The 22,141-nt window shown below is 52.0% G+C and overlaps 3 protein-coding genes across 4 annotated transcripts in view; 1 reads left to right on the top strand and 2 right to left on the bottom strand.

Annotated features, from left to right (window-relative positions):
• Window positions 1-10,200, top strand: part of LOC122191289 (ubiquitin carboxyl-terminal hydrolase 37) — a 29,889-nt gene extending 19,689 nt beyond the window's left edge. The window contains exons 18-24 of one of the 2 annotated variants that reach the window (XR_006182343.1): window positions 1,061-1,227; window positions 2,929-2,989; window positions 4,300-4,415; window positions 5,468-5,537; window positions 5,911-6,049; window positions 6,838-7,279; window positions 9,619-10,200. Coding sequence is in view for 1 of the 2 variants with exons in the window: in XM_042891531.1 (XP_042747465.1) it covers window positions 1,061-1,227; window positions 2,929-2,989; window positions 4,300-4,415; window positions 5,468-5,537; window positions 5,911-6,049; window positions 6,838-6,925 (641 nt within the window). In the remaining variant the exon portion in view is untranslated. Of the gene's footprint in view, window positions 1-1,060; window positions 1,228-2,928; window positions 2,990-4,299; window positions 4,416-5,467; window positions 5,538-5,910; window positions 6,050-6,837; window positions 7,647-9,618 lie in introns of those variants that run through there. The other variant, XM_042891531.1, reaches the window with a different exon arrangement.
• A 535-nt stretch (window positions 10,201-10,735) lies between these two features.
• Window positions 10,736-16,818, bottom strand: LOC122191288 (villin-1-like). Its single transcript, XM_042891530.1, has 20 exons — window positions 16,592-16,818; window positions 15,890-15,988; window positions 15,736-15,810; window positions 15,448-15,644; window positions 14,948-15,056; window positions 14,714-14,824; window positions 14,432-14,634; window positions 13,867-13,945; window positions 13,644-13,742; window positions 13,399-13,552; window positions 13,209-13,309; window positions 12,964-13,101; window positions 12,642-12,800; window positions 12,389-12,568; window positions 12,153-12,298; window positions 11,916-12,060; window positions 11,502-11,690; window positions 11,337-11,405; window positions 10,999-11,136; window positions 10,736-10,923 (listed from the first exon to the last, which is right to left on the bottom strand). Exons 1-20 carry the CDS (start codon window positions 16,694-16,696, stop codon window positions 10,810-10,812), a joined length of 2,610 nt encoding a protein of 869 aa, XP_042747464.1. The 5' UTR covers window positions 16,697-16,818; the 3' UTR covers window positions 10,736-10,809.
• A 1,451-nt stretch (window positions 16,819-18,269) lies between these two features.
• Window positions 18,270-21,655, bottom strand: LOC122191282 (carboxy-terminal domain RNA polymerase II polypeptide A small phosphatase 1-like). Its single transcript, XM_042891514.1, has 6 exons — window positions 21,074-21,655; window positions 20,791-20,892; window positions 20,647-20,703; window positions 20,173-20,265; window positions 19,654-19,839; window positions 18,270-19,562 (listed from the first exon to the last, which is right to left on the bottom strand). Exons 1-6 carry the CDS (start codon window positions 21,653-21,655, stop codon window positions 19,434-19,436), a joined length of 1,149 nt encoding a protein of 382 aa, XP_042747448.1. The 3' UTR covers window positions 18,270-19,433.
• Window positions 21,656-22,141: the final 486 nt, after the last annotated feature.

Here is a 22,141-nt window from a genome sequence, read left to right on the forward strand (position 1 = left end):
ATTAAACTTTGTCCAGTCTTTTTTTTTTTTTTAATCATTAGTAATCTTTTTTCTTTGTTCTGCATCTTTGTTTTCAAAAAACAGAGGGTAGGACCCTGGCAAGTTTAAGTAGAACAGATGTCTCTTCTGCTACAAGATCCTGAAATTAAATCAAGTATTTCTTACAGTAGAAATCTTCAAAGATCATGTAATAAATTCCGTTTTGTTATTCATCTTAAGAGGATTAGACTGATGGATTATAGTTCTGGTTCTAGTGGTCTCACGTGTAAGAGGTCATAGCTAGTAAGACTCTGTCTTGTGTAATCCTTGCCAGTAACTAATGAACAGATGTTGAAGTCTGCATAGGGCAAAACTCTAAAGTTTCATATGTTGCTGCATGATGGCTTTTGGAGCAGGTCCTAATTTTTTCAGCTGCAAGCAAATGGGAGAATGAAGTTGTCTTGCAGTGAGATGAGATGTGTGCAGTGGTTGAATGTGCACTTCAGAAATAGTCTAAGAACAAAAAATAAAAACCAAACACCTGACTTCTGACATGCTGTTTACTTTGAAGTTCAGTTGTGACGTTTTAATCTTCTTGCACTTTTAAAGATTTAGGCAGTGTTCATAAGGCTGAATTCTTACCTGAAATAGAAGCTGACAAATGGAAAGAGTGCTTGGGTTTTGTTTCCCATCTCTTGTAGTACTCTGAGGTATAATATGCAATGCAAACCTATTTATTTATTTATTTATTTATTTTAATTTTTTGGTTACTTCTAGAGAAATTCAGGTGTCAGCTTTGTGGCTGTAGGAACCTAGTGGTATGTGACATCTTCCTTTTAGTTGAAGTTGCTGTTTGAGTAAGCATAAAAGAAGAGGATGGTTTCAGGGATCAATCAAATGCTTCATCCTGCACTTCTTAAAATTACAAGACACCTTTTTCTGGGGATTTTTCAAACTGTTGACATTTGTGTTTTGTTTTGTTTTTTTATGGCTGAGATCTCTTTGTCAATAGATGTCACTGTGCTGCAGGGATTGTGGTTACAAACCCAGGGAAGCATAACTGTGCTTTGCGATCCTTCAGGTCCTGCCAATTTCACTGAGATAACTAAAGACTTCGATGAGAATAAGGAAAACAAAACTCCGGAAGGCTCCCAGGGAGAGGTTGACTGGCTGCAGCAGTACGATATGGAGAGAGAGAGGGAAGAACAAGAACTTCAGCAAGCACTGGCTCAGAGCCTTCAAGAACAAGTAAGAAATAATTTGCACTCTCAAGTTACTTCCCCAGCACTGGTAAGCTGATGGCTGAAGAAAACCTTGTTCACATAGCAACTGAAAGGGGATTCTGCTCTGTGTTTGAGAGAATCTGATGTTCTAGCTCCACTCCTAGCACTGGGTAGATTTAGGCATAGTTTTGTATGTACTTCAGGAACCATACTGTATCACAGACATACAGATTTCTCCAAGCTCTCTGAGCATATTTATACATAGAGCTGTGACATTATATAAACATAGTGATAAACTGAAGTCTCACTAGCTCTCACATAATGCTCACAGGCTCACCTCTAGCTTCCCTGGATTGCCTGGAAGCCCTACAGCACATTCTGCCAAGAGTCAAAGTGAAAGAAACAGATTTTAAAGCAAAAGCTGGGGATGGCCTTACCAGCTTAAAGATGTGCCTCGTTTGGGACGTTGTTTCTGGTGATCATGGGTAGGAAATGCACAGCAAAGAGTATGGGAGCAGAGCAATGATGTGGTGCTTTTCTGTTGTAAGTTGGAAAAAGGATCTCCAATAATTCAGTCTAAAACCAGTCCTTTAAAGAGGACTTGGAAAAAAATGGAATCTTGGATTGTATGCGAACAATCTGTGTTCCACTTGATTTACAAGACTTGTAACTGTTTTCTACGTGCTTAACTGCCCTGAGGAAGAAGTAAACACTTTGTCAGATCTGTCTTTAAATAGATAGCCTTGCCTGCTCTCTTTTAATAGTAAAGCTGTCATGGTTTTCCTTATGAGATCTGATATTTCCGTGGCTCCTGGATTTTCTCTCCCATTCCTCATTATAAGATGCTTGTTGGTATGTTCTGTGCAAGATGGAGCATTGATTCAGTACCACTGAGTAGTTTGGTGAAGATCCTCAAATGCTTTAGAAAAAAGTGAGATAAAAGCCCTCATGTTAGTAATGCAAAACTGCCTTTTGTATGTTGCTCTGCTATGATTCTGAAGTGAAAATCTGCTATACTAATGAATCAGGTATGAAAATGTGGTTATCTTGGTTTGAAACATGTAGTGAGGGCTTTGCATTCAGGTGCATGGAAAGCATTCAAGGACTGAATTAAGAAGCCAGCCCAGTAAGTGTTACTGTAGCTGCAGCTCTATGCTTTTGAGAGTGCTGGGAGGAGCAGGAGCACCATGCTATTTGAAAAAATTGGAAGGACTTGTTGACAGACTTTTTTTTGCATCCTGCCTTTGTGAATTACACCTGTTACACAGAACACTGTCTCTACTTTCCAATGGCCAGAAGATAATAAAACTTGTCCAAGTTTAACAACTCCGTCTACGCTTTGTTTTGGACAGAAATCTAAACTTTGCTCCAGTGTGAGGAGCTTTGTGTGTGACAGCTTTCCTTAGCAAAGGGTTGCAAATTCATTTAGATGCTTTTCAAATTAATGATCCACTGAAAGTGTTTGGTGTTAGTGAGGGCTTGCTCTTCTGCATACCAAGCTTTAGGAGCTTTGACAAGCCTTAATGAAGGTTTGTCCCAAGTTCTGTTGGATGAGAACATTGGACTCTCACTGGTTGCAAACACTTCTTCACACGAAACCTTTAATTTACAGTGTCAGGTTTGTTGTAGAAACCAGAGCAGCACAGTTTCAATGGAAAAAGAGCACCATAAGAATTTTAAACAGTGAACTGTCTCAGTAAGCTAAGTTTCGTTCTCTTCCCATCAGGAGGCACGAGAACAAAAAGAGGATGATGACCTTAAGCGAGCTACGGAATTAAGTCTACAAGGTGAAGCTTATTTAACTTTTTCCAGTATGTTGCTTTTGAAGGAAAATAGACCTGTCTGTATGAGTGCAGCTCTTGACTCCAAGACAGCTGGGATTTCAGGCCCTTTTGATGTGTGCTCAGTTGTAGTTGGCTTTGCTCGGGTCTCTTGTTCTCAGTTGTAGAAGCAAATGGCAGGAAAAATTAAAATAAAAAATGACCTATTCTTTTGAGTTTTTAGTATGATATGTGTGTGTATATATACACAATATATACACAGTTCCATGGTCCATTCTTATTCTCATAAGAATATATATATTCTTATATATAAGAATGGACCATGGAATTGTGTTCCCAGAAACCAACATGGCTGTAGTCACAATCTAAGGATCATCAAGTTTCCGTTGGTATTTTAGAGCACGTTAATGCACTGGCTTTGCTCAAGAAAATAAGTACCCTAACTGTCTGACACAGAGGGGGAGGGTAGATAGACCCTGCTTCAAGGTATGGCTCCCAGGGAATGGAGGGGTACCCGATATACAGTCTGTCCTTCCTAAATGCAGACTGTGATGAGCCTCAAGTGCTGCTTATCATCTGTGTAGGGCTGGCAGGTGAGTGATTTCATGCAACCTGGCAGGGCAAAGCTTAACAGAGAGGAAATTCCTACTCTAAAAAGGGAGTGGGAATAGTAATAAAGCATTGTGGTAAGGTGCTCTTAGATATTTGGACGGCTTGAAAGGCCCTCAGTGATTACCAGATAAATTCATCTGCTTCTGAGGAGCAATAAGTGCTGATGTCTTTGTTCAAAAAAATAAAGTCAGTCCTGAGCAGTGCCTTGTTAATCACAGCTCCTCACCCACCCAGCACTTTGCAGCTTTAATTTAGCTGTTGAAAGCGCAGCCACTTCTCCTAATGAGCGCTGTACAAACCCTCGCGTTAGTCGGGTGGCTGCAGAATCCCAGGAAGTTAGGAACAGTGTGTACAGGGAGCTGTGGTGCCTTCCGGCTCTTTGCAAAGCGCTGCCTGCATTCTGCTCAGCCAAGCAAACTGGAAGTTCCTGTGGTGAGCTGCCTTGTTACCACTGAAAACAATGAAAAGATGCCTGCTGCCAGCAGCAGCGATTGGATGCCAGTTTAAATTGAAAAATGTACTTTGTTAATGCAATTATAGTTTAAAACTGTAATTCATAGCTTCTCCTTGCCCAGCTTGTAGTTCCCTGACCCAACTGGCCCTGCTGCTCTCAGGTTTGGGTCTGGCTTCCTGCTCTGGAGCGAACCGGGTGTTTTCCGGGTGTTTGGATTCTCATGCAGTGTTGTTGTTTCTGTGCTGTTTAGAGTTTAACAGCTCTCTCCTGGACAGCGTTGGCTCTGATGAGGACTCTGGGAATGAGGATGTGCTTGACATGGAGTACTCAGAAGCTGAAGCAGAAGAGCTGAAAAGAAATGCTGAGGTGTGGTCTATGATTCCAGATGTTAACTGAGAAATACAGCCCCTTCTTTGCCATAGGGTCAGTGTTAGATGGTTTTAAAGAGTTCCTTCCTGATGAAAAGGGAGAAGATAGAAAAATACTCAACAATAAGGGTCTGTTCTATTCTGTTTTTAAAAATAATAATAAAAAAAAAAGTAGCTGCAGAGAGACCCCTCTGACCATCTGTAAGATATGGGTAATGATGGAAAGGAAACAGTAATTTTACATGGGGAATGTTCTAGTGGATGGAGCTCTGGACTCCATGCAGCAGTGCCTGTGCCTCCTTTCTGGGGGAAGGCTGCATAAAGTGACAAAGGTTAAGACTTATAACTGAACTTACCTCGAATAGTTCTTATTTTCTTACAATTCTTCACTAATTTTCTTAAACCAAGAATGGAGTTTCAAAGCGTTGCCAGTGAACTGCATCAATCAGGTATCCTGGTCTGAGAGCTTGAAGCAGTAATTACCGAAAGCCAGTCTGCATCATTTAGTTTTTTGTTCAGTGAACAGGCAGAGTGTCTCTTTTGCATGCAGGGAGGGCATTACCTGCTGATATTGCAGGTGCAGGGTGAGAGTCTGAGCCCCATATCTGATGTTAGCTATTAAATCTGTATGTTGTTATCCTTTATCAAGGATAAAGCTTTAATATTTCAGATGTAAATGTGCTGTTCCCTTTTTGCTTATCTGTGTTTATTTGGTGGATTGATTCTGACATCAGTGGAAGCTGCTTAGGAAGTGGTTGTTTAGAGAACTTTGTGGAGTAGAGCTCATGTCAGCATCTGTTCTGAGGTCAGAGTGACTGCTTTGCTTTTTTTTTTTGGCTTTTTTTTTTTTCTTGCTTGCTCAAGGATCAAATTAAAGTCAGGAGCTTTTCCCCACTTCTTGAAGGACTCTCCCATTGGTGTGAGCCAGGGTGTCTGTTGCTGTAATCCTTTTGTAGCCAAAGCTCCTATCTCAGGTATAAATCACCATGTCCATAGGTTACATGGGACAAAAGTAAATACTTAGACTCTTTAATTGGACCTTGTTTTTAGACAGGAGAGCTGCCTCACTCCTATCGCCTCATCAGCATTGTCAGCCACATTGGAAGCACATCATCTTCAGGTAAAAGACACTGTGTTTTATTTGTCTCTTATTGAGATTAAAAATCTGCAAGACAAAATTACCATATGAGGGTTATTTGTAGAGAGGAGTTTGGTCTGCAGGAGCAGACAAAATAAAAAAGCAGCTCTTTAATTGTGGGTTGCTGGCAGTGAAGTGGGGTGAGGGTGTCACTGCGCCTATATGAGGCATCTGGGCTCTGTGCTGGCTATGGGATCTGTGGCACTGCTGGTGCTTATCACTAGCTCACTGGCCAGCAAAGGCAGAGCATGCAGGGTCTTAGGGATGTTTTAGCATTTTAAATCTGACGTGGGTTGTCTGAGCAAACCAGCTTACTGGCTGAAGTGCAGCATGAAAAGTGTTCTGTGTTTTCAAGGTCACTATATCAGCGATGTCTATGATATCAAGAAGCAGTCCTGGTTCACCTACAATGATCTGGAGGTGTCTAGAACTTTAGAAGCCACTGTCCAGTGTGACAGAGACCGGAGTGGCTACATCTTCTTCTACATGCACAAGTAGGTGGCCTGGGGCATTCTGGTACTGCTTGTGATAGCAGACCTCTGTTCTGCTTTGATGGGGTGAGGAGTGTCTCTGTATGTGGGTCAGAACACATTAGTCAAAATTTTATGCAGGAATGACAAATACAAGTACAGTAAGTTCATTATTAATATTACATGTCACTAGCATACAGTATTTTAACAAGGTACCTTAAATCATCTTTTGAAAAGCTGAATTTGGTGTTTCAGCCGTTCATTATTTGCACCAAGAATCACAATGGAGTTTGGATTTTGTCCTTACTTGCTGTAAGATTTGTAAATGCCCTTATCCGTGCTTCTAGTGGTTGTGTTGCTGCAGCCATGGTCATCTCAGGACATGAGCAAGATGAGATTTGTAGATAGAAGTAATACTTTATCAGGCACACAACTGAGGAAGGGCTTTTGTAACTCAGTTTGCTCCCTTTGTATGTGTTTTCTGGTCCCTGTAGTAAAAGATACTACATTATCTCTGCAGACTGCGTCTTGTGTTCCTTCAGATCCTATTACTAGCCTGCACTTACTTTAACTGTTGTTACTGTTCTCTGGGGCTTACCAGTGGTCTTATTCATTGTAACAAATGGAAAGAAATTGCTTGGGGATTCAAGGAGCCTTTCTGAGAAATGCCAGATAAGACACCTTTCTCTACCGAGCGCTGTGACGCTTGAGCTTTGTGGATTAAATCCAGTTGCTGATTCCCTCGGGGCTGCCTCGCGTAGCAGTTGCTTGCTGTACGTGAGTTTCACTGTTGCTCTTCCTCTGTGTTTTAGGGATATCTTCGATGAATTACTAGAAACAGAGAAAAGTGCACAGCCACTTAGCGTGGAAGTAGGCAGATCGATCCGTCAGCCGCTGTGAGGAGTCCAACACCTCGTACCTCTTGAGGAGCACAGAAAATCCTGAACTTGTGCCAGACATGCAGGAGTAACAAACAGCTCAGGGCCAAAACAACAGACACATGGTAGAAATACGGATGCTCACGTTTTGCACAACCATCTGTGCAAGTCTTCGGCCCGAACCACAGTTGTCAACCTTGACATCCCGGAGCGATGCTCCTGTGGTGAAGTTTTTATTGTTCCTCAAACGATTTTGTCAGCATGGAGCCTTAAAGAGTTGCATCAAGCCACGAGACTACAGCTGCTCACAGACTGATTTAAAAGGAAAAATGTGCAAAAAGAGACTCATCTTCAAAAGCCCATTCACCGGCCAGATGTGAGTGGGGAAGATTTACATATCACTTGGCTCTTTTTTGTTGGGTTGTTGTTTTTTTTTTCCTTCTCCAAAACTGGTTTAAGCAATAGATTCTGTTAGCTGGTGTGTGTTGTGTTGGTGATTTTCACTGGCAGCCCAGCTCCCAGGGTAAGCTCTCAGCAGTCATCTCACTGTGCAGTCGCTGAGCTGATGTGTTTTGACATTGGTGGGTTTGTAAGCTCTCTGCTGGTGACGTGCAGTTCCAGGAAACAAACTCTTGGTGCTGTGGAATGTATTGCATACCTGGTGGCAGCTCTGTCTCTTTGATGCCATTCACTGTCATCCTCTTTTAGTGGTGAGATTATACATGTGATTTATTTTACAAGCATTATTATTTGATTGTGTTCTCTTTGCTACATTGTTGTGTAAGTTTGGAGAAGAGAGGTGTGCAGTGTTCCTCGCTGAAGTTACGTTGCTTAGGGCTTGCTTTGATGTAACTGACCCAAGCTGCTGGGTGACACCTGGAGCAGGTGGAGAACAGGAGCTGAACCGCAGCTGCTTTTTCATCTTGCCTCATTCTGTGCAGCCGAGAATCATCGTGAAATGGAAACGATGGGAAGAAGGCAGGGCCTGCAGCGCCTTGCTTGCCACTCTTTGCTTGAACAGTGGTCTTTCTTTGGTCTTCCCTCATCCCAGGTGCAGAAAAAGGGATTTCACTGCAGCTCTGTGGCTATTCTTACTGAGGAGTGCAGAGTGCTCCAGCTGTGTGACTAAAGCAGGTGGAAAGCTTTCAGGAAGCTCGTGTTCAGTGCTAACAGAACAGTTTGGGAACATGTTTAATGAGGCTAGCTCCAAGATACTCATTTTAGAGCTTGTTTCAGCAGGGAGAAAAAAATGCCTATCGACTTAATTTTTTTTTTTTTTTTTTTTAGCACCTTGGCACTTATTTAGCAGGGGCAGATGTTTCCTTTTGCTGGCATCTACTTACTTCAGAGAAACTGTTGCTATTAAGCAGAGTAGTTGATCTTGTTTTGGCCTCTAGCTCTGTTTTTTGCAGCTTGAGTTTTAGAGGTGAAAGACTTCTTTAAAAAAAAAAAAAACACACAGAAAATACACTTTTTGCTGTCAAGATAGTTTCTGGGTTTTTTAAACTATTGTTAGGAGTTTCTCAGGAATAAATCAGCTGAAGCAAAGCAGGCAGAACCATCTGTGCATAACTGACAGCAGGCACCTCTTCTCGTGGGCACTTCCGTACCAGGGATCGTCCCAATGGGCTGTTATGGGGTGCTGCTTCAGTGACCTCTCCTCCCCTCTGTGTGCAGCAGTGAGGGGCAGCAGTGACAGCCCTTTAGGGAGTGAAAAGCCCCAGTGACCTCCTGGTCCCTGCATTAGGTGGGCAAGGCCAGGGTGAAATCTTTGTGGTTTCAAAGGGAGGAGTGAATGTTTGGTTGTAACCACAAGCTTGTGAGATGCAGCCGAAGCAGTGTACGTGTTAATTTATTACAAAGCATTATACTTTTCTATTGTTAGTCCTGATTTTGGTAGGATTCTGGGTGATGGGAAGATGAGGTGAGGCACGAGGTATCCTTTGAACCCATCGCTCCAGCCCCTGGACAAGTGATGAATTGCTCCATCCAGGAGGCAGATGTTTTCCCCAATTTCCTATGCTAGTGCTGTACATAACTAATGGTGTTCCTGCAGGATCAGCAGTCAGCTCTCCTTTCTCAGGACGGTTCTGAAGGCACTGTGCTCCGTTTAATTTATAATAAAAGCAAACATTGCCCAAATTCCCAATGCGCTAACTTTTGTTTAAAACCGTTTTTTGCTTGGAATGAGGTGAGAAGGCTGATGCTTGAATCCAGCAGTGCATGTTCCATGAAAACAAAGTCCTTGTTTATTATTGTAGCCAGAAAGAATTTGCAAACATCTGTGAATTACTTCAAGCTTTTTTTGGCACATGGCGGCTTGGTGGCATGTCACCCTGGCAGCAGGGGCTGCAGAGCCTCTTCCTTGCTGCTGCTGAGCGGTGGGGGATGGGGGGTGAGCAGCCCTCTGTGCTCAGACCTTACTGGCACAGCAGAACACTCAGCTTCTCCCTGTCCTGGCTTGTAAGTGGGTAGAGAATCTCAGTGGCAGTCCCCTAATGTGTGCAGGCTTCTGGCGTGGGCTGCTCCAGAGAGGAAATGACTTTAAAGCCCTGCAAACACTCCCAGCCCTTAGCACAACAGCAGCTGTTTGTGCAGGCACTTTGCTGCCAGGGCATAGGGCTCTTTGGTGCTGAGTGGGGATGGATCAGGACTGACTGTGTGCAGCAGTGACAGGTCTGACATGTTACAAACCCTTCTTTGGCTTTTCCTCAGCTCGGCAGAATTGTGGTTAAACATTGACCTGCTCCTGAATCAGCTTAGGGTAGTCAAAATGTGATTCAGCACGCAAACCCAAGGAACTGCCATCTTGCTTTTCCTCCCTCCCTGCATTGTATGACTGCGATGATCCACGTTTGCTCCTCTGATAGATGTGAGAACGCTCGTGTCGGTGGACCGGAGCCTGTGCAGAGCAAGGACTGACTGGAGCAGCTTCATGAGGAGCAGGGCTCTGAAGCTTGTGACTGTGCCATCACCTTCCATTTCTGCTCAGCACTGATGATAAATGCCTGCTCACCTTCCCTCCCATCCTGTGCAGCACAGTAACTGGGGTGCGTGTCCAGCACACTGCCCACAGCAGTCAGCGTTGCTGCGCTTCACCCTGACACCAGGCATGTGGGGACTGTGTGCTGCAGTGATGGAGGAGTTGAGGAGACTGGGAAGAACTCAACTGTTCTGTTTTCTTTTCATGGAGCTAAGTATCCCTGTAACTGCCTGCCAAAGAGAGATAAAGGAGTGTGGGACCCCAGTGCTGCTGGGGTGCTGAGGGATGTGCAGCTGAGGACCTGCTGCAGAGCCACCCCATGCCAGGGTTGATATCTGCCTGCTTGCAGCCTGACTTCTGGTTCTTTACACTGTTGATGTGGAGCAGCTTTTCTCTGTGTTTTAGCAGACCTGTTCCTCTCTTATTCTTTACAGATTTTGCTCATGTTTCCCTCCCCCTGCCTTTTAAACAATGTGTAGATAGATTTTTTTTTTTTTTTTTTTTTTGTGAAATTAAAACCTTTATTAGCCCTCTTTTGGTTTGAAATCTTGTTGCTGCCTGTCCCAGTCCATCTGACAGCACTCTAAAACCCTTGTAGGGCATGAGCTGCACCCCCCGTCGCTGCCTCTGTGACTCTGCTCCCCTATTGCCCCCCCCCGGGCCCTGCCCCATGCCTGCTGCCCCTGTGCTTCCCGTGCCATGGCTTGTCGCTTTTACCTTTGATACTGCCAACTATTTACTGAGTTTTATGCATGAGTTCACTGATAACAGAGGGAGTGCCCTGGGGCTGTGTATGAGACCTTTAGTCCTGAGCTGCAGGTGCTGGGGTGGGCAGAGAAGCACACAAAGCCCCATTCCGAATCCATTTTATTTAGTAAAAATAATGTGCTTGCTTGGGATGGCTGTGGGCTGAGCCTCCCCTCCTAGAAGAGTCCTTTCTCCTTCTTGAGATTCTGCTGTTTCCACAAGGGCAAATTGGCAAAGGCAGAGCGGGTCATACCGAAAACAGCCATGAAGTCCTCGTCGGAGAGGTGATTCTGGGGAAGGAAAAGCCTGAGCTCAAGCCACAGGGCTTCCCCCAGCCATGGCCTCCTCAAGCCCCCCCAGCTCACCTCCTTCCTGCTGGGATCCACGCCCCGGGGCAGGTCCTCAGCTGCAGTGTTCACCAGCACATCCAATGGTAAGATCTCCAGCTTGGTGGGGACGAGTGTGGTGGTGGCTGTGAAGATCTCATTCTTGGAAGTGAGCCCCTGGTGGGGAGGGACAAGGTCACATAATGGACAGCTACCAGGCTGCCTTCTAGGGGACTGACACCTTTGTCCCTTCACGTGAAAATGTTCTTGCAGCTTCTTGTGCCGCCTGCCAAAGGCACCAGTAATCCCTTCCCCTGCTGCCGTGCCATGTGTTACTCAGGGTCCCCTCTTGTCCCAACTCTTCCTATGACACTCACTGACACGAGGTGCCCAATGCTGGCGTTGTCCCCCAGCTCAGCTTTCAGCTCATCATAGGATTTCTTGTCCTGCAGGAACAGAATTGCTCAGCTGGGGCTACATCCAGTCTTGTCCCCATCTCCAGAAGTCTCCTCGCTACTTCCAGCCCCCAGCCCCTGACTCACGTTCCAATAGAGGGGATCCCAGGCCATGAACCAGCCGGTAAAAGTGGGGGGCTCGTAGCCCTGCTTCACCACAATGATGGGGGTGTCGAGGTCACGGCTGCCAGGGTGGCTCTGCAGGTACTCCTGTGCTGTCACTGCTGCAGACTCCTTCTCTGACTCATTGGCACCTTTCCCGATCCAGAAGAAAATCTGCAATGGGGCCACCATGTCCAGCACTGGGCTGGCCCTTCACCGGTGGCTGGGGACACAGAATCTGTCCCCAAGGATGGGTGCTGGGAGCCCATCCTCAATGAAAACCATGTGGATTGGGTTTCCATGCTCCCATCCCACCACCTCCGGTTGCTGCAGGTCCTTCATCCTGTTGGGGACATGAGCTTGTCCGCAACAGGACAAGTCCTTCCATCCCCTGCACACCTGGTCCCAAGTGTCCAGCAGGTAAACGTCATTCTCATCCAGATCATCCTGGGTGAAGTCGACAATCTCAGTGGCCAAGAACCTGCCTGTCTTGTTGGAGCATTCAAAGAGCCGGGGTGGCACAGAGAGATTCTCCTCCTGTAGCCTGGTGGGGAGACATGGTTGTGATGGCAACTGGCCAAGGAACTGGGGGCACTAGGAGAATCCATTGAGGGGCTGGGGACACAGAGCTCGTACCTCTTGCTGTTGGCATAGCTGGTCTTGCCGCCCAGAGCTACCCAGAACTCGGGTGGCTCCTGCCCTTCAGCGACCACCAGTTTTTCAGTCTTGGAGATGATGTCAGCCACCATCTTGCCCATCTCACGCTCATCCCCGCTGCAGCCCTACAGTGTGAGCGGCACAGCTCCAGCACTGAGCCCACCCCAACCCCTGGAGGACAAGGAGGAAGAGGAGCTGGTCGAGGCCGTACCCACCTTCCCATACCAGAGGTAGCAGCAGCCGGGTGTCTTGAGCACAAAGACATCATTGGAGTTGAGAGAAGCAGCTCGAACAGGTGTTTCGAAGGCCTTGGTGTTGTACTCATTGGTGCCGTGCATGTGGAAGAGCCGAGTGGAGGATGCCAGTTCTGTGTTCCCTGCCCTCAAGGAGCCATTCTGGGGACAGTGGGGATAGGAAGAGGTCACACAGCCACCAGTTTGCCCACCCTGCCACCAGCCCCGTGCTCACCTCGTACACCACCATCTTGCCCTTGAAGATGGCCATCAGGTGGGCCGGCTCCTTGCCCATGGTGACGCGCACCTGCACGGGCTCGTTGTTGTACTTCTGGTCCAGGATAACAGCTTGGTAGGCCGAGGCGGCCAGATCCTCCGTACTGGCATGGCGGCCCTGCGTCAGGACATTCTCTCTTTGGGAATGTAGGCGGGATGGGAAGGCCGTGGAGGGGCAGGGAATGACCCACAGGGGATTTGTGCATGGGGCCTTCTGGTGGGTAGCCCTGTCCTGCACTGTCCTGCTGAGGATGAGCCCTGGGTAGGGGACAGGGACTCACCTGCCAGATGTAGATGATGCGGTTCACCTTGGACCCCACATAGTAGGTGTAGAGCACCAGGTAGCAGTCCCCGCCGTAGAAATGGCCCAACCACCGCTTCTCCACAGGCGCCAGCTCCCCGTTCTCCACCCGCCAGACCTGGTGGGATGGTGTCACACTGCTTTCCTGGCCCCACAGCACATGCACTCCCATGGCATCTTCCAGCGCGGCGCATGGATTCATTCCACCTCCTTCCCACAGCCTACCTCTGCCTCCCCAGATCCATCATCCACCATCTTCTGCTGGGCAGCCACTTCAGGCTTGGCGTGCATTGTGGTGGCATCAAACTTCACCTGCTCCACCTTGGCTGCAGGGAAGAGTGAGGACTGAGCCAGGCTTGGGGACCCCCTTCAGCATCCCTCCAGACCTCTGGGACCAGCACCTTGTGGCACTCACCCACTTTGCCCACAGCATGGGTCTTGCCCAGCCCACTGGTTTGGTTGGGAACAGTCCATTTTTGGAAGAGCTGCCTGAAGAGAGCGGACTCAGACCCATCATTTTCCGTCTCCACGCTGGTGCTGGACGGGTAATTCTTGGCTTTGATGAAGCCCTGAGGGGAGCCAGATCCAGTACCTGGACATGGAGTACCCAGTCTCTCTCCTCGGGAACAACAAACCCAAACCACCACCGCAAGCACTCACCAGGGCCCTGCTCATTGCCTGCTGCTTCTCCTCCTTGCTGGCATTCCTTCCCTTCCACACAAAGATCTTGAGACCAGCTTGATCAAGGATGTAGCAGTCCTGGGAGGGGAGGATGACAGCAGGCATTAGAACTTAGGGTAGCTTCGATCTTTCAAAAGGCACTTGGGTGGGCACTTGAGTTAAAGCTGCCAAGGAAAATGGGCACTGCTCTTGAGCATCTCACCTCATGCTGGAGCATGTCTTGAGTCAAGGGGCGAATTGCTATCTCTTGTATGACCAGGTTCCCACTGGCATCAGAGACACTGGTGGACACAGAGAGAGGAGAGAAAGGTAGAAACAGTTCTGAAAAACATCTTCCCCAGCGCCATATGGGGGTGGTGGGCGCAGCTCCATTTCCATCTCTATCTCCATCACTTTCTTTGCCATCATCTCCATTCCCACTGCCACCCCAAACATGGAAGAGCTGGTGAGGGACAAGGGGATGTCAGATCGGATGGGGACAGTCAGCTCTACTGGGGACATGCCTCTGTGTTAGAAAGCAACCGTGACATTTGCATGAGCATCTCAGTACTAGCTGTTAGGTACCAACCCCTTTGGCACTGGGGGATCCCAGTGCTCCTACAGCACCCAAAGGACCTGTCCCTCTGTGGTGGCTTCGTCCCTTCTCCCTTGCCATCCATAGGGATGGGACTTGTGAGACTCCCTGCTGCCAACATCATGGTATCACCCTGACACCTCACACCCGTACGAGATGCCTCCATAGATACGGCCCATCCCCAGCAACTCACTGGTACAGCTTGAGGGCACTGTTGAGCGCCTGGTGCACTTGGTCATCGGCTGTGGCTGCCTTGATGTTCTTCTTCTCCCCCAGCACATATGTCAGGACCTGCATCAGCTCAGGTGAGGCCCCCTCATCCTCACCTTCCACCACACCAACCTTCGCACGTCCCGCATGCTCTCGGTCCCGAATGTCCTTGGCCAGGGTCATTGCCTGCACCCAGGGAAAGGATCAGAACGGTGAGGTCCCAGCATGGGGGCTGGAGGCACCGAGCAGCCGGATCCCGCCATACCCCCAGCCTCTCAGCACGATTGCTCTCAGGGCCGTTCCACTGGATGATGAGCTGGCCAAGGTCCAGCAGGAAGACGTCACCCAGGTTGAAGCTTTTCCAGCTCATCTCCACCTGCAGCAGGACAGAGTGGGTCAGGCACACACAGCCTCCCTGCTCAGCAATCCTCCCACCAGGGTCTGCACTGCTCCCCATTCTGCTTGGGGCTTTGTGGGGTGACCACATCCCCTGTCTCACCTCTGCAGCCACCACATTCTTCTTGCCCTTCACATGCAGCAGGCGCTGGACGTTGTAGGTGTTGGTCTCCACATGCTTCATGCCTGAGGCAACCCCACCCTGCTTATAGCTGAGAGGACATGGATATGACATAAGCCTTGGGCCACGCTTCCCACTCCAGCAAGGATCTTCTCCTGCCCATATGCACGGCAACCACTAACATTATTGGTATGAGTAATTGACAGAGTGAGACAGAATCCAGGCCAACATCCCCCCTTCCCAGAGTAGAGATGTTCCCATGGGGTCATAAAATCTTTAGGGTTGGAAAGACCTCTAAGATCATCCAATCCAAACATCAACCTATCCCCTCCAAACCACGAAACCATGTCACTCACAATGTGACATCTATGCTTTTCTTGATGCAGAGGGAGCCTTCCCATTGCCACTGTCACAGAGACCCTTCTGGCAAGGCAGGAAGGATAGCCATGGCAAGCAACAGAACACCCATGTTGGCAACTTACATGAGTCCCTGCTTGAAGTACGCACGAAACGTTTCGCTCTCATGGCCCTGGACCTCACGGTGCTGCACAGCCACAGAGCCCAGATGGTCGTCCATCTGCGTGGTGTAGATGGCGGCTGCCCCCTGCTCGTCCTGACTTGAGTTCTTACCCAGCCAGTAGTGGATGTTGTAGCTGAAGCTGCTCCCAGTCTTACGTGTCTGCAGGATGGGGAACCCGCTAGGAGCCGTGCACCCTGTGTCCCCAGGTCTGGGGCACCCCACAGCACCCCAAGTCCCTACACAGCCCTACCGACAGCAGCACATAGCAATCCCCCTCGTAGAAGTTGCCATAGCTTTTAGTGGGCACCGGCACCATCTCCATGTTCTGTAGGAAGAAGGTACACGTGAGCAGGGCAGCCCGCAGGGGTCCTAAACCCAAAGCCTCCCACATCCACAGGACCCACCTCGATTCTCCATATCTGGATGCCCGGCGTGGTCTTGTCCAGCTTCCCGGTGACCTTTTTGCTGAGCTCCACCATGGTGCTGGCTGCAGGCAGGGGGACCTGTTGCCGGCACCCTTGTTAGGGTTAACAGCAGGCAGCCTCATTAAGAGCTGGGCTGCAGCCATCTGCTGTCCTGCAGCCAGCCAGGCAGTCAACCCCCCTGAAGCCATGGGGGGTGAATGGCGGCTGTGGACACGTGAGCAGGGTGCAACCCCTCCCTGGTGGTGAGTGGGGTCCTGGGCCATGCCAGGTGTGTATGGGAGCAGGTAACCGTGGTGTCCTGCTGTCCACATGTTCCCATATCCTCCCCTGCTTCCTGGGCACAGGGCCAGGCTTTGTGAGCCATTCCTCCTCCTGCAGAGCCACACCTGGGTGACACTTCAGTGGTCCTTCTCCCTTTGTCCTTGCTCATGGCATGGGCATCACATCCTACATGGGTGTGTATGCACATCCATGGATGCGCAGCCTCCACGACCCCAACACCACATGCCCTGTGCTGCATTGCTGGGCCATGTCCTCCTCCCGATCCCCCCACTGCCTCTGAGCCCCAATGAGACAGAGCCCCTTGTGAACCCCAGCAGGTCTCTTCTCCCCACCCCCATCCCAGTGCCACCTACAGCATTGGCACTGGGATGTGCTGTCCCCTCATCCCCAGCCCCTCACCTTCCCCGCAGAGCTGAGCACAAGGTGCGTGTACCTAGGGGAAGTGCTGGGGTGCCAGCAGAGAAGAGACCTTTGTCCCCAGCTGTCCCAGCCCATGTTCACCATATAAGGGCAGGAAGAACCTTGAGTCAAGGTCCTCACATCCCTCAAGGTTCCCCCTCAGAGCCCCATTACTCTCAGGGTAGTGACACCTGGGTGGCACCCACTTCCCATGGCACTGAGCCACCACGATCCCCAACCCACGCATGGGGAGGGGACAGGGCAGGTCCCAGTGGCCATGTCCCCATGGGAGATGGGGACCGAGCAGGCTGCAGAGATGCTCCCAATCCCAACCATGGGGGATCCAAAGCAACCAAAACCTATGGGGCCACCTCCAATGGCTCCAACCACATAGAAAGGTGCAGTTGTCCCATTTGTCCTACCCAGCATGGGGCTGCCAGCATGGGTTGGATCCTGCCTGCAACTACCCACTTTCTGTTTCATTCCATGGCTTCTCTGTGTGCCAAGGCATCACCAGCCTGGTGCTGGGGATCCCCATGGGTTGGACTGGATGTGGCCAGAGGTCCCTCAGTTGGAGCAGAGAGTGGCCAGAGAGAGGACACCTTGGGGACTAGGGACTCTCCAGGATAGTCAGAATCAGAATACAGTTGTTCTGAAACTCCTCCAGCAACAATTGGTGTTCTGAGGCTGAGCTATCCCTAGCCCTTTCATCCTTGCCCTTTTCCACCCTAATTCTGCCTGATAGCATTTGGGTGGCTCTGGAGGTGCAGGAGGGGCTGTGGAACGCTGGCACCAAGGCGTCACCTATCCCACGTTTATCACAGCACTGTCACAGCATGATTGCCCCCACCCTGCTGAGCCAGCACTGTGCCACCAGCGGCACCCTGTGCCCTTGCAGCCCCAGGGATCACCAGAGGGATAGTGATGGCTCAGCCACCCAACAAGAGACTCCCGAGGCCAAGGAGGTGGGCTCCCCAACACCTTCTATCCCCCCAAATCCTCCCACCCCACAGTGCAGTCCCACACCAGTGCCCCCTTACCTGGGTTCGCAGCCCCCGCTTGCTGCCTGTGTCCCGTTGGTGTGGCACAGGGGACAGCAGCAGTGAGCCCCTTCCTTGGGCCCCACGCAGGGCCACTAACGAACTCAGCAATTAGCACAGCTACCGGGGAGGAGGACAGAGGCTTCATTAAGGAAGAGAGGCGTGGGGCCAAAGAGGGCACTGGTGGCTGTGCTGGGGAGGCACCCAAACCCCTCTTATGCCCTCCCCCCGAGTGCTGGGGGCTCTGGTACCTTAATGAGTATGGGAGCACCCACAGTCCCCCGCAGCACCCAATGAGACCCAAGCAGGAGTCCCTGCAGTGGGCATATGCATTGCATATGGGGCTTGCACACACCTACGTACAGCAGAGAGGTGTGCACGATGCACACCTGCATGCACACACAGACCACGATTGCATACACATGTGCACACACATAGCTCAGCACAGCCCATTTCCAGGAGGGTTGGACAGCTTTAATCACACCAAGGCACTTACTGGTCCCCAGCCCCCCTGCCCCCACGCCCCCAACTCCAGCCCCCCTCCCCCTGCACACCCAGGGGTGCACCCATGGGTGCTGCCTGATGTGGCCAATAAAGTGCTGAGTGGGACCCCGCTGCAGGAGCAGGGTGCAGGGTGGGGGGCATAGGCAGAGCCGGGGGGGGCCCTCACCCTGGCCCCCAGCGTTTGGAGAAGGGCAGCACCGCAGGGGCCGGACGGACAGTAACGGAGAGTTAAAAAGCCCTCCCCCAAAAGATTCCCCCATTCCCTGGCACAGCGGTAAAAAGGCACCCTTGATTATTTGGGAGACCGTTGCTTTTCTCCCCTTAAAAATACATCATTGTCCATAGATTGACTCTAAAAGATATGCTCTCCCTCCATTTAAAAGTCCGCCCCCCTCCCTGAGAGCCCTCCATCCCCTCGAGGCTGGGAGACCACGGCAAGGGGGAGGGGGGCAGGGTTCATGTAAGGCCATGGAGAGGTGGGGGGGGTGGGACATTACATTAAGGCTTCTATGGGCCACCCCCATTGGGAGTCACAGCCTTTGGTGACACTGAGAAGGGATGGGGATAGAGGGCGTGTGGCCCCCCCCCACAAGGCAGGGGAACCCTGCTGGTGAGTGGAGTGGCCCCATTGCCATGGAGGCACTGTGGGAGGGGAGTGGGGGTTTGAGGCCACCAGAATTCCCACCCCCGTGGGAAGAAAGTGAGGTTGGAGGGGGTGATTTTGTATCCCTTCCCCAGGCACCTCTATTGCAGGGGGGACACATACAGACATGGCGTCCCAAGGCACATGGAGGCATTGAAAACCAGGGGCTCAGCCTCCCCAAAATGCACCCCTGGAGGTGGGGAGGGGCCACCAGAAGGCACAAAGGGGTGTGTGGAGTGGTGCCTCCCCAAAGTTATCAGCTGCACAGAAGGCAGAGCTGGGGGCACGGCAGTGACACCAAGACCAATGGGACCCAAACTTGGGCTGCCAGTCTCCCCATTGGACTAAGACTGTGGGGACCAGGTTCCCCCAAAAGGCAGTGGTAAGCAGCAGCTGCTTAACTCCCCTCCCCACTGCAGGGGATGCAGAGGGGAAAAGGACCTGAGAACCATTTTGGGGAGGGGGGGGGCAGCGAGAGGACGGGACCCCTCCAAACATGTCCCCAGCGGGTCACCCCGGGCACCCCTTCTGCGTGGAGCACCCACCGTGACCATCACAGCGGGGAATGGGAAGGTGATGGGGGGACACTGGGAACCCCGCAGCCCCCCAGTGATGCTGCCACCGGGCCACCACTGCCGGCCACGCTGGGGCACCACTAGCTGTTAGTCCGCTGCTTCTTGAGCACTGTGTAAACGTCGTCCACTTTGCTGAGTCTCTCGAAGAAGGGCAGCAGGTCCAGCAGCTCCGTGTCTGCCATGTTGTCGAACCATGAGGCCACCGGCACCTGCGGGCACAGCCACTGGCTCAGGACCTTGCGTCCCTCGTAGCCCCATTGCGCCACCACCCAGACCACCCCCCCCCCATGGGGTACGTACAGCGTTGTCAGGGTGGAAGATGTAGGAGGCGGGCGAGTTGTCCACAATGATGATGCGGCGCAGGTCGCGGCCCAGGCGGCTCAGGTCTTTCACGTAGTTGCCCCGGTGGAAGACGCAGGACTCGCGGAAGAGCCGGGCACGGAACGCCCCCCATTTATCCAGCAGGTCGGCCACGGGGTCTGCATACTGCGAGGAGAGGGGAGGTCAGCAGGTGGGCAAAGGGAATCGAGGTGGCTGTCAAGGTTCAGTGGTCCCCTTGGGTGGTTGAGCAAGGGAGACAAACGGTGGCCAAAGTCCGGTGGTCCCAAGGTCAGTGGGTGGTTGGCCAAGGGGGACCCAGCGGTGCCCATGGGTGGTCACCAAAAGGGACCACTGACATCCAGCATCCAGAGGTGCCCATGGGTTTGTCACCAAGGGCCAGAGGTGGACAAAGGTCCAGTGATGCCATAGGTTTGCGGCTGCAGGGGACTCATGGTGCCCAAGGAAGGGGACAACAGGGTAACTGGAGCTGCCACTCACCTTGGCCAGGCTGGCGGTGAAGAGCACACACTCAAACAGCTCTCCCATGCGCTGCAGGAACTCGTCCACATGCGGCCGCTTCAGCACATACACCTACAGGCACAGGCACTGAGGGACCCAGCGGCACATAACCCTAACCCTACGGGGGTTGCCAGCACCACCCCCCTGTGACCACTCTGGTGGAGCCCCACACCACAAAGGGCACCACGTCCTGACCCCGGTCAGCAGCAGGGAGGAGACATGCCCTGTGCTGGAATGAGGGGACACCGCCTGCTGATAGTCAGGGGGGTGCCCGCTATCCCTGGCATCTCCAGGGTGAAGCGTTGGGCGGGCTCCGGAGCCAAGTAACCTAGAACAGGCTGACTGCCAGATCACAGCCTATCCTGGATTACTTGAACCCAGCGCCAGCCTCTTTGGGGGGCACCCCACCTGACCCCCAAACTCCTCCCAAGCCCTCACTGCACAGCCCCATACCTGGTGCATGATACCATCAATTTCCACTGGAATGATGAAGTCAGCGTTGTTCACCGGCTGCAGAGAGCACAGCGGGGTCAGCGTGGGGTAGGGGGCTCCCATGGCCCATAAACCTCCCTTCCACCCCAATAGGGGTGCTCCCACCTTGAAGGAGCTGTGCACCAGTGTCTCGTCCAGGTCGATGACCACACACAGCTTGCTGGCATCCTGAGGCTTGATCTCGGGCAGGAGGTGCTTGACCGCAGCCTGCAGCAGGGGGGCACAGCCAGGGGGTCGGTGGGGGGGCGAGGGGCACCCTCTTCCCTTCTGCCTTGTGCCCAGGTCAGGCAGCAGTGTCTCCTTCTTTAGTTACAGGGGGCTGGGGCACGGTGGTCAAGTGCCCCTGGATCTGCCCCCATTTTGGGGTAGGAGTTCTGGAAGGGGGTACCTTGGGCACGGTGCCATTCTCCTCCACCAGCAGTGGGGCGTTGTTATTGACGGAGAAGGGCTCAGCATCATCGTGGCACAGGCAGCAGAAGAGGGACTGGAGGATGCTGCGGCCCCGAGGCTTCTTGGCAGCGGCCGGGGGGCTCTGGGCACCTGCGGGATTGGGGAGCACAACAGGGGTTGGACACCACCAGGATCCTACAATAGCTGCCCTCTGCTGAAGCTGGGGGGGAACTCCTCGAGGTGGGCAACCCCCCGGGGGGTGCTGAGACCCCACGGACACGCGTGGGTTGTGCTGTAGGAGGGGCCAAGCCAAAGGGGAGGGGCCAAGCCATCTTTCTTCCCGCCTCCCCGCCAACTGTTCGGCTTGCTCATTGGCTGGTGCAAACGACCCGGAGGCGAGGAGCCAATCGCGGTGAAGCACACCCCGCTGGGTGCCGTTTCCTGAGCCCCCATTGGTGGATCGCAGGGAAACTGAGGCACGGACACCTTCAGCGCGGCCAGATCCTCCCCCAGCCCAAGCCCGAGGGTCGGGAGCGGGGCAGGGATGCTGCCGGGGGGTGGGACGGCTGCCGACCCTCATGGTTCTGCTCCTCCGAGACTCGCAGGGCCCTGGGAACCCCCACAGTGGGGCAGGGGCTGCCCCCCCTGCGATCCCACGCCGGGACGCCACGGAGCCGCGTCCCTCCGTGCCTCAGATTCCCCGCGGCGCTTCCCCCGCCCCGCTCTCCCCGAATCACCCCAGGAGGGACGCAGACGGGCAATGACGCGTGGAGCAGTGCAGACGAAACCCCCTTCCCGTGTCCCCGCGGCCCCGTCCCGGTGCACGCAGCCCCGCGGGGCCGCACTCCAGCTGAGGCCAACCGCAACTCATCACACACTCCGCGCCCGTCGCCGCGCACGGGGGGCGGGGGGGGGGGGGCACGTGGGGGACCCTGAGCAACGCGGAGCAAAGGGTCTGACCCTTGGCCCTGTAGGAGACAGGGCGGGTGGGGGAAGGCTGGGCTGTCACCGTGTACCCCATAGCGCCATGCAGCGAGAAGAGGGGGAGGTTCGTGGGGGGGGGGGG

This window comes from Lagopus leucura, unplaced genomic scaffold (genome assembly GCF_019238085.1).
Source record: "Lagopus leucura isolate 7727_CA_CO unplaced genomic scaffold, USGS_WTPT01 63724-0_obj-0_obj, whole genome shotgun sequence".
In the NCBI taxonomy this organism is placed as follows: Eukaryota; Metazoa; Chordata; class Aves; order Galliformes; family Phasianidae; genus Lagopus; species Lagopus leucura.

Excerpts from the sequence above, each read along its gene's own strand:
- LOC122191288 (XM_042891530.1), bottom strand. The coding sequence starts at position 16,696 with ATGGTGAACATGGGCTGGGACAGCTGGGGACAAAGGTCTCTTCTCTGC. Across the intron at positions 13,946-14,431 it reads AGTGCCCTCAAGCTGTACCA|TGTCTCTGATGCCAGTGGGA; the intron begins GTGAGTTGCTGG and ends TGTGTCCACCAG. Across the intron at positions 12,299-12,388 it reads GCTACCTCTGGTATGGGAAG|GGCTGCAGCGGGGATGAGCG; the intron begins GTGGGTACGGCC and ends CTCACACTGTAG.
- LOC122191282 (XM_042891514.1), bottom strand. The coding sequence starts at position 21,655 with ATGAGGGTCGGCAGCCGTCCCACCCCCCGGCAGCATCCCTGCCCCGCT. Across the intron at positions 20,266-20,646 it reads TTGATGGTATCATGCACCAG|GTGTATGTGCTGAAGCGGCC; the intron begins GTATGGGGCTGT and ends CTGTGCCTGTAG. Across the intron at positions 19,563-19,653 it reads TCTTCCACCCTGACAACGCT|GTGCCGGTGGCCTCATGGTT; the intron begins GTACGTACCCCA and ends CTGTGCCCGCAG.